Raw genomic sequence first — 14916 nt, forward strand, 5'->3', positions numbered from 1 at the left:
ACAAAATAATGACTTTAAATTATCTTTTTAGGGGCAATTTCTCAGCCAATGTTCATGTGCAATTAAATGTGATTAATTAGATTAATTAATCAACACATCATGTAATTAATTAGATAAAACATTTAGATCAACTGACAGCCCTATAATTTTTGTGTAATTTACACATGTAACAGCTTCATTTTGTGTTCATAATTATGAACAAAAACAAATGTATTCATGAACATAAAAAAATGTCTGAAAAAGTATTTGGACAAGATATTTAACATATGTAATGATTACATAAATAAAAAAAAGAACTTAATAAAAGTGGCAAATTGTCATGTTGATTGTTTCTCATTAATATGCAAGTTAAAAGTTCATGGAACCAATACTAGATGTGTCTTGAAAGCAGTCACAACTGATCAGATTTTCAGGACAAGCTGAAAGCAGAAACAACAATTACAAAGGGAACAATAAGCAACAAACTGCAGTGCAATCATATCAGTAACTTATCTGCTGAAAAAGAAGCACAGTGAGGGTGCAGTATACTGTGGTTAGATTAATGAAAAAAAGGAATGCTGGGAGTCTTTTTGGCTATTACTGGATACAATTTTATTGAAAAAAAAAAATGTAATGAGGTTCTTGGATCATTTCATCACATTACAAAAGAGAGCCTAAATAGTCAGAAAGTAAATGCAGTTTAAGTTACCTTTAATGTATTTTACTTAAGTGTATTTATTTTTTACAAATAGTGAGATAATCAAAGACCGTTTTATTTCTGAATTTTATTTTCTAAATTATTATGAATTAAAATGGCCAGTCAAACACATTAATAACTATAGGACTTCAAACATAAATAAGAACCTTGATAATGGTGGGTTACTGGCGGAAAACAACTAAATGAAAAAAAAAAAAAAAAAATGGAGTTCACCAGTCCTTCTATCTTCTGACAGAAGAATATGTAACGTTTGGCTCTTCCAGTGTATCATGTTTCCCTTTCCTCTTACTTTTCTTATTAGAGAGCTGTAGAGCGGCATAATGTAGCAATTCAGAATCCTGATCCTGCAATGAGACAAAACAAACATATACTATATATATACTATAACTATATTATATATACTATAACAAATATATACTGTTATTTATTTTATCTTATGTCAATCTGAATTTTTACCAAAGTGGAGTGAGGACCATTTTACAGTAAAACTCTTGTTGTATGTGATTTTTGGGGGGAGAGAATTTAAGAAACAAACAGCTTTAAGAGTTTCACACTATTTAATCTGTTTCTTTATATCAGAGGTCTAGTTCCTGAAAACATTGAAAACATTCCTGAATATTGCTAACACACACACACACACACACACACACAAATAGAATACTAGTTCTGTTTGCTTTGTATGACACGTCTGTCATTGGTGGCAAGACTGTTATTGGTGTCTCTTGTCAAAGAAGGTGATCATCAATTTCCAGATACTACAGAAACTAATCTGTTTTATTTGACACATCCAATCTTCTTGTACCATATAATGTGATGTTATTGCTTTATTGCTGGGCCATTGTAATCATGGTGTGGTATGCAATAACTACTTGTGGTTATAAAAATAACTACTTGTCCATTATAGAGGTTTTGTGCAATGCATTGCACATGTTCACTGCAAAGGACCTGGACTAACTAACATGAAAGACATTTAGTGAATATTCACTTACATTATTTTAAACAGTGGAGCCTTGTACATCACCGTACATAGTCTGTGAATGTGCTATATCACTAAGCAACGTTATGCCTCATATTTTATTTTGTCAATTAAATCAGGCCATTAGCCAGAGGCCTATATATCTTAATGGTTTTCAATTTACATTTTAAGATTTCAGACTTACCTCATGACCTTCAGAAATAGCACCTAAAGTAAAATCATAAAAGTAAACAGATTTTTATGGTATTCATTTTCCATTAGAAATAAGTTAAATGAATATGTATCAGTAGAACCTTACCTGTTTGTTTTTTTCTGTGCTTCTGTATGATGAAGATCAGCATACTGAGAAGAATCATACTCACTGCACCAAACACTACAGTCAGCATGAAAAACACATTCAAGCAGCCACGGTCTTGGAGACAACATTGTAGATCACACATTAACAATCAATGAATATAATAATCAATAATAATCAAATGAAGCTACACATATACAACCCTGACATGGACATATGTGGATTCCAGAGAACAGACACACAACAAACCTGTTGCTTTGTCTAAATCCTTGATGAGTGTTTCATTTCCCTCTGAAAAATGACATTGGTTTTACAACCTCATTTGAAACCATCATTTCAACTGACTTTTTAATGCAAATATTTCCTTTGTATAAATTTACCTTTCACTTGTAAGTAGACTGATTTACAAAATTTCATTTCAGCCAGTTGAGTGAAGCTGCAGTAATACAGTCCTGTGTCAGAGACATTTACAGCACTGATGGAGAGAGAGGTTTTCTTGCCGTGAACTGACATCGTTATTCTCTCACTGTCATTATAGAAGTAGCATGTTTGTGTTTCACCTGATATTTTAACCTGCTTGCACCCAAGAAGAACTGGAACTGAATTAACTGTGTGCTTGAGCCAGTAGACATAACCTATAGTTCCATAGAAGATATTATCTGAGAAGTTGTCTTCAATCCAAATAGTGACATTTTCTCCTGGTTTTGCCTCCAACGTTGAAGAGCAGATAAAATCAAAGAGCAAAGCTGCAACAACAAAAATCTCATTTATTATATATATATCAAATAAAGCTTTAATAAATAACAATTACATGTCAGATTTCACAAGAGTTTCTAAATGGATCTGATCAACTGAAACTTTGTTTCATGAAATAAAATGAATGAATAAAGGTTCAACACAGTAGAATGTAGACTCTCAGTAAGAAATGATTAAATATAAATAAACATCAGCAGAATTTATCGGCAGAATAAAACAGCTGTTGGGAATTGTTAAATATTATACAACTTTAACTTAAAAAGTGCATTACCACCAAAAAGAGTTCAATATCAGTCATGTTGAGACAAATATAAAGATCCATTTTGTAAATAAATAAATTATGTTCTTGCTTTACTTACTCATGGCACAAAGAAACAAAAACATAATCACAAATGAACCCATTGCTGCTGTGAATCTGGCAAGAGAAGAAAAGGAAATGGTCTATAAGTGAAAGAAATGATGGTTTATGTCTGAGGGGGAGGGAGGTGTGGTATGTGCTGTAAAGATCTACAGGAGGTCTGAATTCAAGTTTGTTCCCTTGTTACACCATGAAATGAGTTGTTTAGCTAATGATATAATAAAGATTAAATTAACAATGAGGTTTCTAGTTGACAAATTGACTTTACATTGTTCACAAAATAATCAGTGCAGTGTTAAAGATTTTGTCAGAGATTTAACATCAGGACATTCTACACATGTTACATTTCTGTAACTCATGTAACTATGTCATGTAAAAAGGACTTATCTTCATGAATCAAGGGACTTTATCTGAAATATTTACTGCAGAATACAGTACAGATAAACAGACATGCAGTTAAATAAATAAGTTTCAACACTGAATCATTTAAATTGTTAAAATTGTTTTAAAGAGGACAAAAAAATGGAATTTCAACCTGTTTTTGTTGTGTTCATGTTCAGCATTGAATGTCTTTGTCATGTCCCTCTCCACAGTGGTGGATAATATTAAGTTCATATAAAAGTAGACACTCTTAGGGCTTTAAGAATTTGTGGATTTTTATGATTATTTCTGTTTTACATAGCCTACTAGTGGAGAAAATTCCCAAAAAAAACAAACAAAAAACAGTACACAAATGTTTACATCTTCAAAGTAAATGGTGATATCAAACCCATTCCTGACTGTATATCAGACTTGCAACCAGAAAATCATTAATAATACCAGATAAATAAATTAATAAAATGGTCTTGAGCAGGTGATGGCCTTAAATAACACTAGAGAAAATGAGCATGTTTTTTATGACAATGGAAATGAATGCGTGTCTGTGGTTTTGATGCAGCGTGTCAGGTGGACAGGGTAAGCATTAGTGGTGGTACAATGGAAAATAGCAACAGCTTTGTGGTTGAAAAACATTCGAAGCACTATGTACACTGTCTTCTAAAATGGACAAATGTGGCATGTATTTGAAAAAAAATCTCTGTAAATGACTCTGTATAAGGGTGACAGAATAAGGTGTTCAAAATAAATGTTTGTTTCTTTATTCTTTAAACTACCAACTATTATATACGTTATAACTTTTATATGTTATGTTTTTATTTATCAGAGCCTAAAGAACACACAAATAATCTCAGATAATAAAAATTCAATATATAGTCATTTTTGTCCCAAAAAGATGTTATTAATAAAATAAGTGCACCTTATAATTCAGTTCTGTGTAAAGCCACCTTTAGCAGCAATAACATAAAGTAGATCATTTTGGAGAAATGTTTGCCTCAATCTTCTTTTACAAAGTTTTTATCAGTTCATTGATGTTTAAAGGTGTTATTATATGCACAGCTTTTAATTTTTCTTCTCACCCATTCAGATAATTTGCTGAGTGTTTAGAACCAATGTCCTGTTGCATGACCAAAATTCGGTCCAGCTTAAGCTGGTGGTCAGATGGCTTTCCATTTGTCTCAAGAATATTATTTAGCTTTTCTGAAATATTTATGACTTTATAAATACAGGAAAAATACACAGACAGAAAAACTGACAGGCTGACAGCCAAACAGATAAATAAGATTTCAGCATTGAATTGCTCCTTAATAAACAGGTCTTGAGCAGGTGACTTTAACTAACTGTCATACCAGGACAGAAAACAAAAATGTTTTCATGACAACGGAAATTAATGCTTGTCTGTGTGGTTTTGATGAAGTGTGTCAGGGAAGTGTGGACAGAGTAAGGATTAGTGGTACAATTGAAATGGCAATTTTGTGGTTGGAAAACATCTAAAGCACTACATACTACATGCACCTGCTTCTAAAACAGACAAATGTCACATGTATTTGAAAAAACATTCGGGTGCATGTTGTGGCTGATCTGTACATGAGACTGCATATGGGTTACTTGAAATAATGTATTCAATTTCAGTCAATAAAAATGTTACCCTCGTACTATACAATGATCAGCCATAACATTATAAGCAGTGACAGGTGAAGTGAATAAGACTGATGATCTCCTCATCATGGCACCTGTTAGTACAGGTACTAATACAATTGAAATATTGTTGTCTGATCAAAGGCTCACTTACGGTTCATGTTTTGTGAAACTTGTGTGAAGCCTGAAAGAGAGATGATAGACAAAATATTACTATAAAAATGTACATACTGTATTCGACCTACAGTTCACTGGTCAACGTCAGATTAGAGTTTGGACTGAAATTCAAACATCTGTTCTCTGAAAACACCACTTCTGTCTTCTCTTACCAGATTTTTTCTTCCAGATGAGAAATCCAACAAAAACAGCAATAACCAAGACTGCAGCAAGAACACCAATACGCAGTACACCAGATCCTCCATCTGTTAAATCACCAGACTCTTTATTATTTACTGTATTGATACATCAGCTTTCACACTATAAATCTGTTTTACAGTAAAATGTTTCTTCTACCTCTCGGGATGATCTTCACGATCTCCTTGTCCAGGCTGCTGTGCTGAACCACACAGGTGTAGTTGTGTTTCTGCAGCTCCTCAGCTGAGACTTTCAGAATGCTTCTCTTCTGGAAGCTTCCATCCTGGTTTGGTAACGTCTCCCTGAGCTCCACGTCCTCAAGCATGACCTCTCCATCCTTCTTCCAGGTGATCACCACTTCTTTAGGGTAGAAACCTGTAGTGTGACACACCACATCTGGAGACGAGTGTTTGTGGAAGATGGATACCTCAGGACGAACTGTAGAGACACACAGAGACATCAATATTAACACCATGAGTTGTTTTGAAGGAGGATGTTAATGTGTAAATATCAGACTGTGTGTGTTGTAGTGAAGGAGTGTGTCAATAGTGTACATACTGTGTGTGTGTGTGTGTGTGTGAGAGAGAGAGAGAGAGAGATACAGATAAAGAATGTTTTGTTTGTGTAAGCAGTAGTTGCAGCTACGGTAACAGAGCAGATCACAGACTTTACCTTTCCTCTCCAGAGTCTCTCTGCCATGGGACACGTATTTATTTAACCATTCAATACAGATGTTCTCCAGATAAAATTTTTCAAAAGGAGCAGCTCCTTCAGTATCCAGTTTGTTTTTGGAGATAACAGCCTGAGGTTTAGCTGCAGTCCAGGTGACATGTTCCAGATCCAGACTGATGAAATCTTCTCCATCATATCCTAACTGCTCATAACCTCTAATAGTCCCATCATCATCAATTTCACAGCCGTACATCCTCTGTAGCGTGTGAAACCCTGTAGACACACACAAGTTCAACTGAGCTCAGTCTCCTACACATTCTTATCCCAGCCAAATAATAATAATAAAAAAACTTATTTGTTTATATCCACCTATAGCACTAATATATGTATTTTAATGTTTCCAGGTTACAGTTCAAACAGAGTGGAAAAGCACAACAAAACCGAGAAATAACACTTTGACAAAATGACAAAATTAAGTGCCACTTTCTCCAAGTGTCTATGCAGTAGTTTCTGGGATATATTTTGGTTGTAATCTACTGTGTTAAAAGGTCAGTGTATTTCAGTCTCACCTCCAGTCTGATTAAAGCGCTGCATTAGTGTGATCACATCTGCTTTGTAGGTCTCTTGTTGAGCATTCTGAATCTGTGTCCCACTGGTCCAGTAGTCTGGATCATCAATGATCATCTTTATCCACTCAGTTTTTGGGATGTATTTCTTTATGTTACTGTCATAGTACACAAATGGCTCTCCATCAACCAGACCAGCATCAGTGTATTCTGGGAAATTTATTCCTGGTGTGACTGCAGTGTAGAGGTACTGGAGTGTATGAGTGACTGTAACAGTGAAAAAAAATTTTTTGACACAGTGAGTGTGGTATGCGGTAAGTTATATAGCTATATTACATAATTAATAATAAGCTATATAAATAAAGTGCTAAATTGTAGTAGGTTTTTTGCATGTATTTGTTAGGATTTTACAGCTTTAACTCAGGTCTGACTGAAATACTATTTGCTAGCTAGCTGATATTAGCCATAATTTTATTCATAGTAATGTAAATTAGTAGCTAATGAAGGTTTCTTAACTTAAAAACTACTGGTAATCAACAGTCAACATTTGAACAACATTAAACAAAAAAATCAAAATTAAGATTTTAAAACATATTGCTGCTCTCCAAGGTTTTCATCTGGCTCTGACAGCTGTACATAACTGTAAGGGTTTTCTCTTCTCTTTTATTTTTTTCTTTTTGTTTATAAATAATGTTATTATTTTTGTCTTTTTCCATTTCCTTTTTTTACATTACATTCTCTACACTAGTGGTGGTGGAAATTTTGAAACAGAATACAATCCAATCAGAATTCAGGATTCAGGTGCATCACCAGTTGTGAGGTATGTTTATAGATGGACACATTGTGCCAACAGCAATCATTTCTCTTGCAAATAGCCTTGAATTTGCCTTTCAAACAGTCATACTTTATCTGCTTGTCTTTTTTGGCCCACAGGACCTTTCAATGATTTGAAAGACCATATAAAGAAAAGTAGTAATAGTAGGTCACTGTTATGTAGTATAGCAGAAGCGTCCACATATTCTTTAATCACACAAAAACGTTTTTTATTCTCTTCTTTTTAACTTTGTATTTGTTTTTCTTTCTTTCTTTATAAAACCACACCTTTGCCTTATTTGCCTTTCATTTTACTTAGTTCTGCTGTGAGGTCTATAAAGACATGGTTTGAACACAACTATTCCTCACATAATACTCCATTCAACATAACTAAACTCAAGAACCAAGGAAGAGAAATTTATGTATAGGGTAGAACTCTGGTGGTTGAACCAGGAACTTACAACAAGCAAATAAGAATAATAGGTTCTTGATTGGTTAGTGATTTGTTGTAGCATCCATGAACAGTATTGAGAATCATAACAGGAGTTACAAGTTATTTACAAGTTTAAGTTGTTTATAAATTTCAAAGAAAATTCTCATGCAAACAATAATAAATGATTTTATTTTTTACACACTAAAAAATGATTATTATGTAAACATATTACACTAACCCTTCTCCTGTCTGACAAGAGAATAAATAACGTATTGATATTCCAGTGCATCATGTTTCCCTTTCCTCTTGCTTTTCTGATTAGAGAGCTGTAGGGCAGCGTAATTTAGTGATTCAGACTCCTGATCCTGTAATGACACAGAAGAAAGAAACATCAGATTTGTACTGTTAATATTATACTGTGTATTATCTAACATCAATCTGTATTTGTACCAGTGGAGGTCTACAAGGTCTATTACAGTAAAGTACTTGGAGAGAATTTGGGAAACAAATGTCTATAAGAGTTTCACTCTATGTGCTTCACTTTCTTTGGTTTCTTTGTAACCGAGATCCAATACCTGAAAGCAGTAACAGCTTGAATTTTGCTAAAACAAAATAGAATACTAGTTCTCTTTGTTTTGGATGACATGTTTGTCCTTTGTGGAGGCTGTTATTGGTGTCTCTTGTCAAATAAGGTGATTATTAATTTCCAGAAACTAATCTGTTCCATTTGACACTACAATGGGTCATTTTAATCATGGTGTGGTATGCAATAATTACTTGTCTATTATAGAGGTTTTGTGCAATGCATTGCATGTGTCCACTGATAATGGCCTGGATTAACATTTAGTGAATTTTCAGTTGTACCTTTTTGTTACATAGCACAGTTTTAACCAGGGTAGCCATGCTGTTCACCTTATACATAGTCTGTGGATGTGCCATAGCACAAAGTAACTTAATACCTCAGATTTTTTTTATTGTTAATTAGCCAAAGGCCTTTGTATCTACTATAATGCTTCTAAGTTTATATTTCAAGATTTCACTCTTACCTCATAAACTTTAGCATTAACACCTAAAGTGAAATCACAGAAGAAACATATAGGATCGACTGTTGAGGTATTCATTTTCCATTAGAGGTAAGTTAAATGAATATGTATCAGTAGAACCTTACCTGTTTCTTTTTTTCTGTACTTCTGTATGATGAAGATCAGCATACTGAGAAGAATCATACTCACTGCACCAAACACTACAGTCAGCATGAAAAACACATTCAAGCAGCCACGGTCTTGGAGAAAACACATTAAGGAACACAGATTAACAATCAATAACTATAAGCAATAATAATCAAATGAAGCTACACATCTACAGCCCTGACATGGACATATGTGGATTCCAAAGAGCACTTAAACACAACAAACCTGCTGCTTTGTTCATGTCATTGACAAGTGTTTCATTTCCCCCTGAAAAATTACATTAGTATTATAACCTCTATAATTTTAATTGTTTTTTATTGTAACTATTTCATTTGTATAAATTTACCTTTCACTTGTAAGTAGACTGATTTACAAAATTTCATTTCGGCTTGTTGAATGAAGCTGCAGTAATACAGTCCTGTGTCAGAGACATTTACAGCAGTGATGGAGAGAGAGGTTTTCTTGCCGTGAACTGACATCGTTATTCTCTCACTTTCATTAAAGAAGTAACATATTTGTGTTTCGCTTGATTTTGAACCTGCTTGCACCCAAGAAGAACTGGAACTGAATTAACCGTGTGCTTGTACCAGTAACCTGTAGTACCCACAGTACCCACATCATTCTCAATCCAAATAGTGACATATTTTCTCCTGGTTTTGCCTCCACTGTTGAAGAGCAAATAATGTCAAAGAGCAAAGCTGCAACAACAAAAATATCATTTATTATATATCATATACAACTTTAATAAATAGCAATTAAATATGTTTCTAAATGGATCTGAAAATTTAAAGTTTTGTTTCATGAAATTAAATAAAAATGAATGGGATAAAAGTTAAACACAGTAGAATGTAAATTCTCAGTAAGAAATAACTAAATATAAGAAACAGAAAAAAATATCTAAATAGAAGAATAAGAAAACACACAGCATATGGGAAAATGTTAAATATTATACAATATTTATTTGGGGGTTTTTTTTGTTGTTTTTTTTAAAGGCATAACCAGAAAAAAAAGTTAGATATCAGTCATGTGGTCAATATTGAGACAAATATAAAGACCCATTCTGTAAATAAATAATGTTCTTTACTTACTCATGGCACAAAGAAACAAAGGCATAATCACAAATGAACCCATTGCTGCGGTGTATCTGGCAAGAGAAGAAAAGGAAACAGTTTAAGAAATGATGGTTTATGTCTGAGGGGGAGGGAGGTGTTGTATGTGCTGTAAGACCTAAAGGAGGTCTAAATTAAAGTTTGTTCATTGATACACCATGAAATTAGTTATTTAGCTAATGATATAATAAATTTACAACAGGGTTTCTAGATGACAAATTTTCTTCATTTTGTTCAGAAAATAACCAGTGCAGCAATAAATATTTGGTCAGAGATTTAATATTTAACATTCTACACACAAGAATTTCTGCAACTCATGAAAATCATACAGTTAGACATAAATATCAGTTCAGATATAAGGGGTTTTTAGTAATGAAACAAAGGACTTATCCTCATGCATCAAGAGAGATTATCTGAAATATTCTAAATCATGTATTCGAAAAAGATCTGTAAATGACTCTGTATAAGTGTGACTCAAAATATATAAGGTATATAAATAAGGTGTTCAAAATAAATCAATAAAAATGTTTGGGTCTTTACCCTTTATACTAGCAGATGCATAGCACTTTCAAATACTTCATAGTGTATATATATTATTTACATGTGTGTATAGGTGTTTCTATAATTATGTTTTTAGTTATTAGGGACAAAAATTACCTCAGCTTAAAAAAAACCAATATGTAGTCATTTTTTCCCCAAAAAGTAAACCAGATGAGGTGTTAAAAAATAAGTACACCTTAAAATTCAGTTCTGTGTAAAATCAACTTTTAGCAGCAATAAAAACTAACATGTTTTCATGACAACGGAAATTAATGTGTCTGTCTGGTTTTGATGCAGCGTGTCGGTGGACAGGGTAAACATTAGTGGTACAATTGAAATGGCAACAGTTTTGTGGTTGGAAACCTTTCAAAGAACTACATACACCTGCTTCTAAAATAGACAATGTTTTTGTCACCAAAAAAATTCTGGTGCATGTTGTGGCTGATCTGTACATGAGACTGCATATGGGTGACATAAAATAACATGTCCAGTGTCAGTCAATAAAAATGTTACCCTTGTACTATATACTGTATATGTGCATTGAAAACTATGCATATTACTGTACTAATACTGATTTCACAAGACCTCTGAAGGTGTGCAGTGGTATATGTCACTAAGATGTTCCTATACGTTGTGAGGTGGAGCCCACAGAACTATTTGTCACCATTCCAAAACAACTTTTGCAGTGTGGCAGGGTGCATTAAAAAATCTCAAAAAATCTCTTCTGACTGGATAATGAAAAAAAAAAAATTTGTGCTTTTATTTACACTGGTTCAATGTATATTGGGTTATATTACCTATATTACTGATAGATAGTTTGATTTTGACTGAAAATGGTTTATTTTCTGCAAATCCTCCAGGCACAAGGATGAAGCTCAAAGACTCATGAAGGTACACCGTAATTTATATAAATTTGTATATTTATATATTGTATAATAAATATATTATAAATAAATATATATAAATGTAATAAATATATTATACAGAGCGACTAAAAAGTAATTTCAGATTGAAATTTTTGAATAGCTCGAAAAACAGATTACTCTTTTGGACAATCAGAGTATTACACATTCAGAGAACGTTCAAGAAAGCGAAAAATAATAGAATAATTAATAGAAACAAAACATATTACAAACTGACAGTGCAGACCAGATACTATTAGATAGATAGAGACTATTTTTAATTTCCTTGCTTACTTTATTCGGGTGCTTGCTCCTTCTGCTATTTTTTGCTCGTCATTTTTCTCTTTAGTCAACTGACAGTCCAAAGCAAAAAAGAATTATAGCTCTAGAAATAAAGCGTACCTCAGAGCCTGGGGCTTTCATAGCCTGAACATCAGATTGTTTTTTTTTTATTAAAAACAATTTTTTTATTATTATTTTTATTATTTTTTTATTAGCTCTAGTGGCTAATACGGGTATTACACTTTTGTATTTCACTACATGCTGTGTATGGTTATGTAAATGAATGAAATGCAAATAGATGTCGAGACATCTTTTTGTATTTTTCATAGTTTAGGAATTATTGTCAGCTATTACCACTAATTTTAAAACTGGACGCTTGAGAAAAAAATGTTTGTGTCAAGAGTTCACCTTTCTTTCCCAAATTACTTTGCCCTATTAGAAACTGCTAAACCATCATCTACACTTGTTTCAACAACTTTAGCCAGTTTCCACTCGTTTCTGGGAATATCGTCCTCCTTGACAATTACTATATCCCCAAATCGAACATTTCACACATATCCCCACATCGAACAAGCACAGTTTGAGAAACCAAGGAAACAGTCAGCATGGAAAACAATCTAAAAACACAATCCAAAAGAAAAAAAACAGATAAACAGAATACAAATTCCATACACACTGAGGCAATAACAATGAGATAATAAACGGCTTGGTAATGAAGAAGACTGACAATACTTTGTGTAGGAGTTAGCATGAGTGCGGCTTAAATATCCCATAACAAGAAGTAATTGAGTGAACCGGAACTGATCAGAATTCTCCCTCTGCCGAGTAGGAGGGTGAATCGGAGCCATTACAGGTACTTCTTAGAACCTACTGCTAACCAGCAGTCAACATTTAAACAATACAACCTATTTAAAAAAACAAATCTCTGCTCAAGCCCTCACAACCAGACTGTGTAACAATTTCTTCCCTCAAGCCATCAGGCTCCTCAACACCCAGAACTGAACTGTACCGAACAGACACACACACACACACACCTGTGTGAACTGATCTGTTCTGAATTCGAAACTCAAACATATACTCAAACACCAAATTCAATTCAATATTCATCTATATTCAAAGCACCACCCATATTATAACTGTTTAAATGCTGTTTTTTTCTGCACATTTACTCAATGGCTGCCAACTGCTGCTATTACAGAAGTGTATATGATTACAAGAACCCTCTTTGCTTACAGTTCTCCTATTTTGCACATTGCACTGTACAACATACAGAATGTATACTGGTCGACATTATTTTGTGTATCGGTCCTGTACTGTTTTGTTTTGTCTTTTTGTCTTGCACCAAGTACGTGTCTATTTGCAAGGTAAATTACTGCTGATGGATACACAGTGCAATCAGCAGTAATTTATCTTGCAAACAGACATTGCCTGCAAGTCTGTTTAGGACCACAAGACCTTTCAGTGAAAGTCCAAATGAAACATGTAGTATGTCACTGTGTTAAACACCCTGTCAGAAGGTTCCACATATTCTTTAATCGCTCATTCAGGTCAGCATGTGCGTACCTGTAGACTTTTCTTTTTGGTGTGTTTCATTTTCTATGAAAATGAACAAGAACTGGGAAAGCTTTCTGTCCACTTCTGTCAATTCCCCATGTATATTCTCAACTTTATCCCTCCTTAGTCTCAACCTGTACAGAACAATTGCCTGGGTACCGGGGAAGCAGTCAGGGCAGAGATCATAAATCCCTCCTTAAGCACAAAGGCCTGATTATACCTACACATGCAAAATACCAGAGGAAAGAAAAGAAGCTCACCTCTAAGAATAAAGACCATTTACAATTAAACAAAACACAGCTCCAACACCAAGCGGCTAAATGAACACATAGAGAATAGATGGTAACGTTTTAATCACATACTTCACTGTGTATACAGTATGCTATTCTTGGAATCAAGCCTAGTGATTGAATAGATGGAGTGATAACACTAAGCAAATAAGTTAACGTTTGTCACAGGCGCGCCGGACTCCACCCCTCGTCAGCGCACTCGCGCTCCTTATTGTAATTGATTGCACCTGCTCCTTGTTTTCTGTTCACGCGCTTCCCTACTTAATCTCCTCTCCTTCGGGGTCTGATCTCGGACGTAGGGTCTTGCATGCGGACTCTCGGGCGTAGACTCTGACCCCATTTCTTTCCGCTCCCTATCACTAGCACGTTCCTTAGCGTTTCTCCGCTACTCTTTTCCTTCCTCTCTACTCCTTGCTCCAGAGCGTTACTCCCCTCGCTTTTCCTTCCCTTCCTCTTCACTCCTTGTTCCAGAGCGTCACCCCGCTCTCCCCTCTTCTTCCTTTCTTGTATATTCCTTAATAAACGTACCCCTCCGGAGGTTTATCTACTCCTGTTCGTGTCTGTCATTCAGCTACAGTCCGCCCGTTACAACGTTACGTTCAGTACTGAATTTACCTGTGTAACACAGATGAACAGAAAAGGAAATCCAGAACAGGACAAAAATGAAAAAGCAGCGAATCATCGCTAAATAAATAAATAAACAAACAAACAAAAATAGAAAAACAAACTAATTAATTAAAAAAAAAATCAAACACGTGAATCACAAAATAAAACAAAAACGAGTCTAAACGCTAGGAATTAAAAACAAATTATTCCGTGCTTACTTTACACGTCTGTTCTTTCTAGGATGCTAGTTTGTTGTTCCAAATCACAGGTACAGTTTTATGCAAATTAGGGAGTCTCCATTGGTCCACTGCTTCTCAACCTACTGCCCAGTGAAGTGACGTCACTGACGTGCGACACTGCTGGTTAGTGTTTGAACCTGTTTTGAGCAAGTGAAAAGATTTATTTTATTTTTTATTTTATTTTATTTAACTTTATTTTATTTTTTAATGCAAGCAACGAAATCTAACAATAAACAGAAACACAACACACAAAAACAGAAGAGGAAGAAAA

General features: G+C 34.2%; 1 protein-coding gene across 5 annotated transcripts; it reads right to left on the reverse strand.

Moving 5' to 3' along the window:
* Positions 1-594: 594 nt before the first annotated feature.
* LOC131345432 (class I histocompatibility antigen, F10 alpha chain-like) lies at positions 595-14692 on the reverse strand. 5 transcript variants are annotated; one of them, XM_058378317.1, is made up of 17 exons: positions 14625-14692; positions 10212-10267; positions 9470-9821; positions 9349-9390; positions 9102-9215; positions 8980-9002; positions 8172-8298; positions 6691-6954; positions 6122-6394; positions 5609-5887; positions 5425-5517; positions 5250-5279; positions 2349-2714; positions 2218-2259; positions 1972-2085; positions 1858-1880; positions 595-1041 (listed from the first exon to the last, which is right to left on the reverse strand). In XM_058378317.1, exons 3-17 carry the CDS (start codon positions 9600-9602, stop codon positions 919-921), a joined length of 2046 nt encoding a protein of 681 aa, XP_058234300.1. In that variant the 5' UTR covers positions 9603-9821; positions 10212-10267; positions 14625-14692; the 3' UTR covers positions 595-918. The 5 variants fall into 5 exon arrangements, 4 of the variants coding, with proteins under 4 accessions (XP_058234300.1, XP_058234301.1, XP_058234302.1 ...); XM_058378318.1 differs by lacking the exon at positions 14625-14692 and adding an exon at positions 14416-14550; XM_058378319.1 differs by having other exon boundaries at positions 1972-2046; positions 9470-10267; positions 14625-14690.
* Positions 14693-14916: the final 224 nt, after the last annotated feature.

The sequence above is a fragment of the Hemibagrus wyckioides genome, linkage group LG24 (genome assembly GCF_019097595.1).
Source record: "Hemibagrus wyckioides isolate EC202008001 linkage group LG24, SWU_Hwy_1.0, whole genome shotgun sequence".
NCBI lineage: Eukaryota > Metazoa > Chordata > Actinopteri > Siluriformes > Bagridae > Hemibagrus > Hemibagrus wyckioides.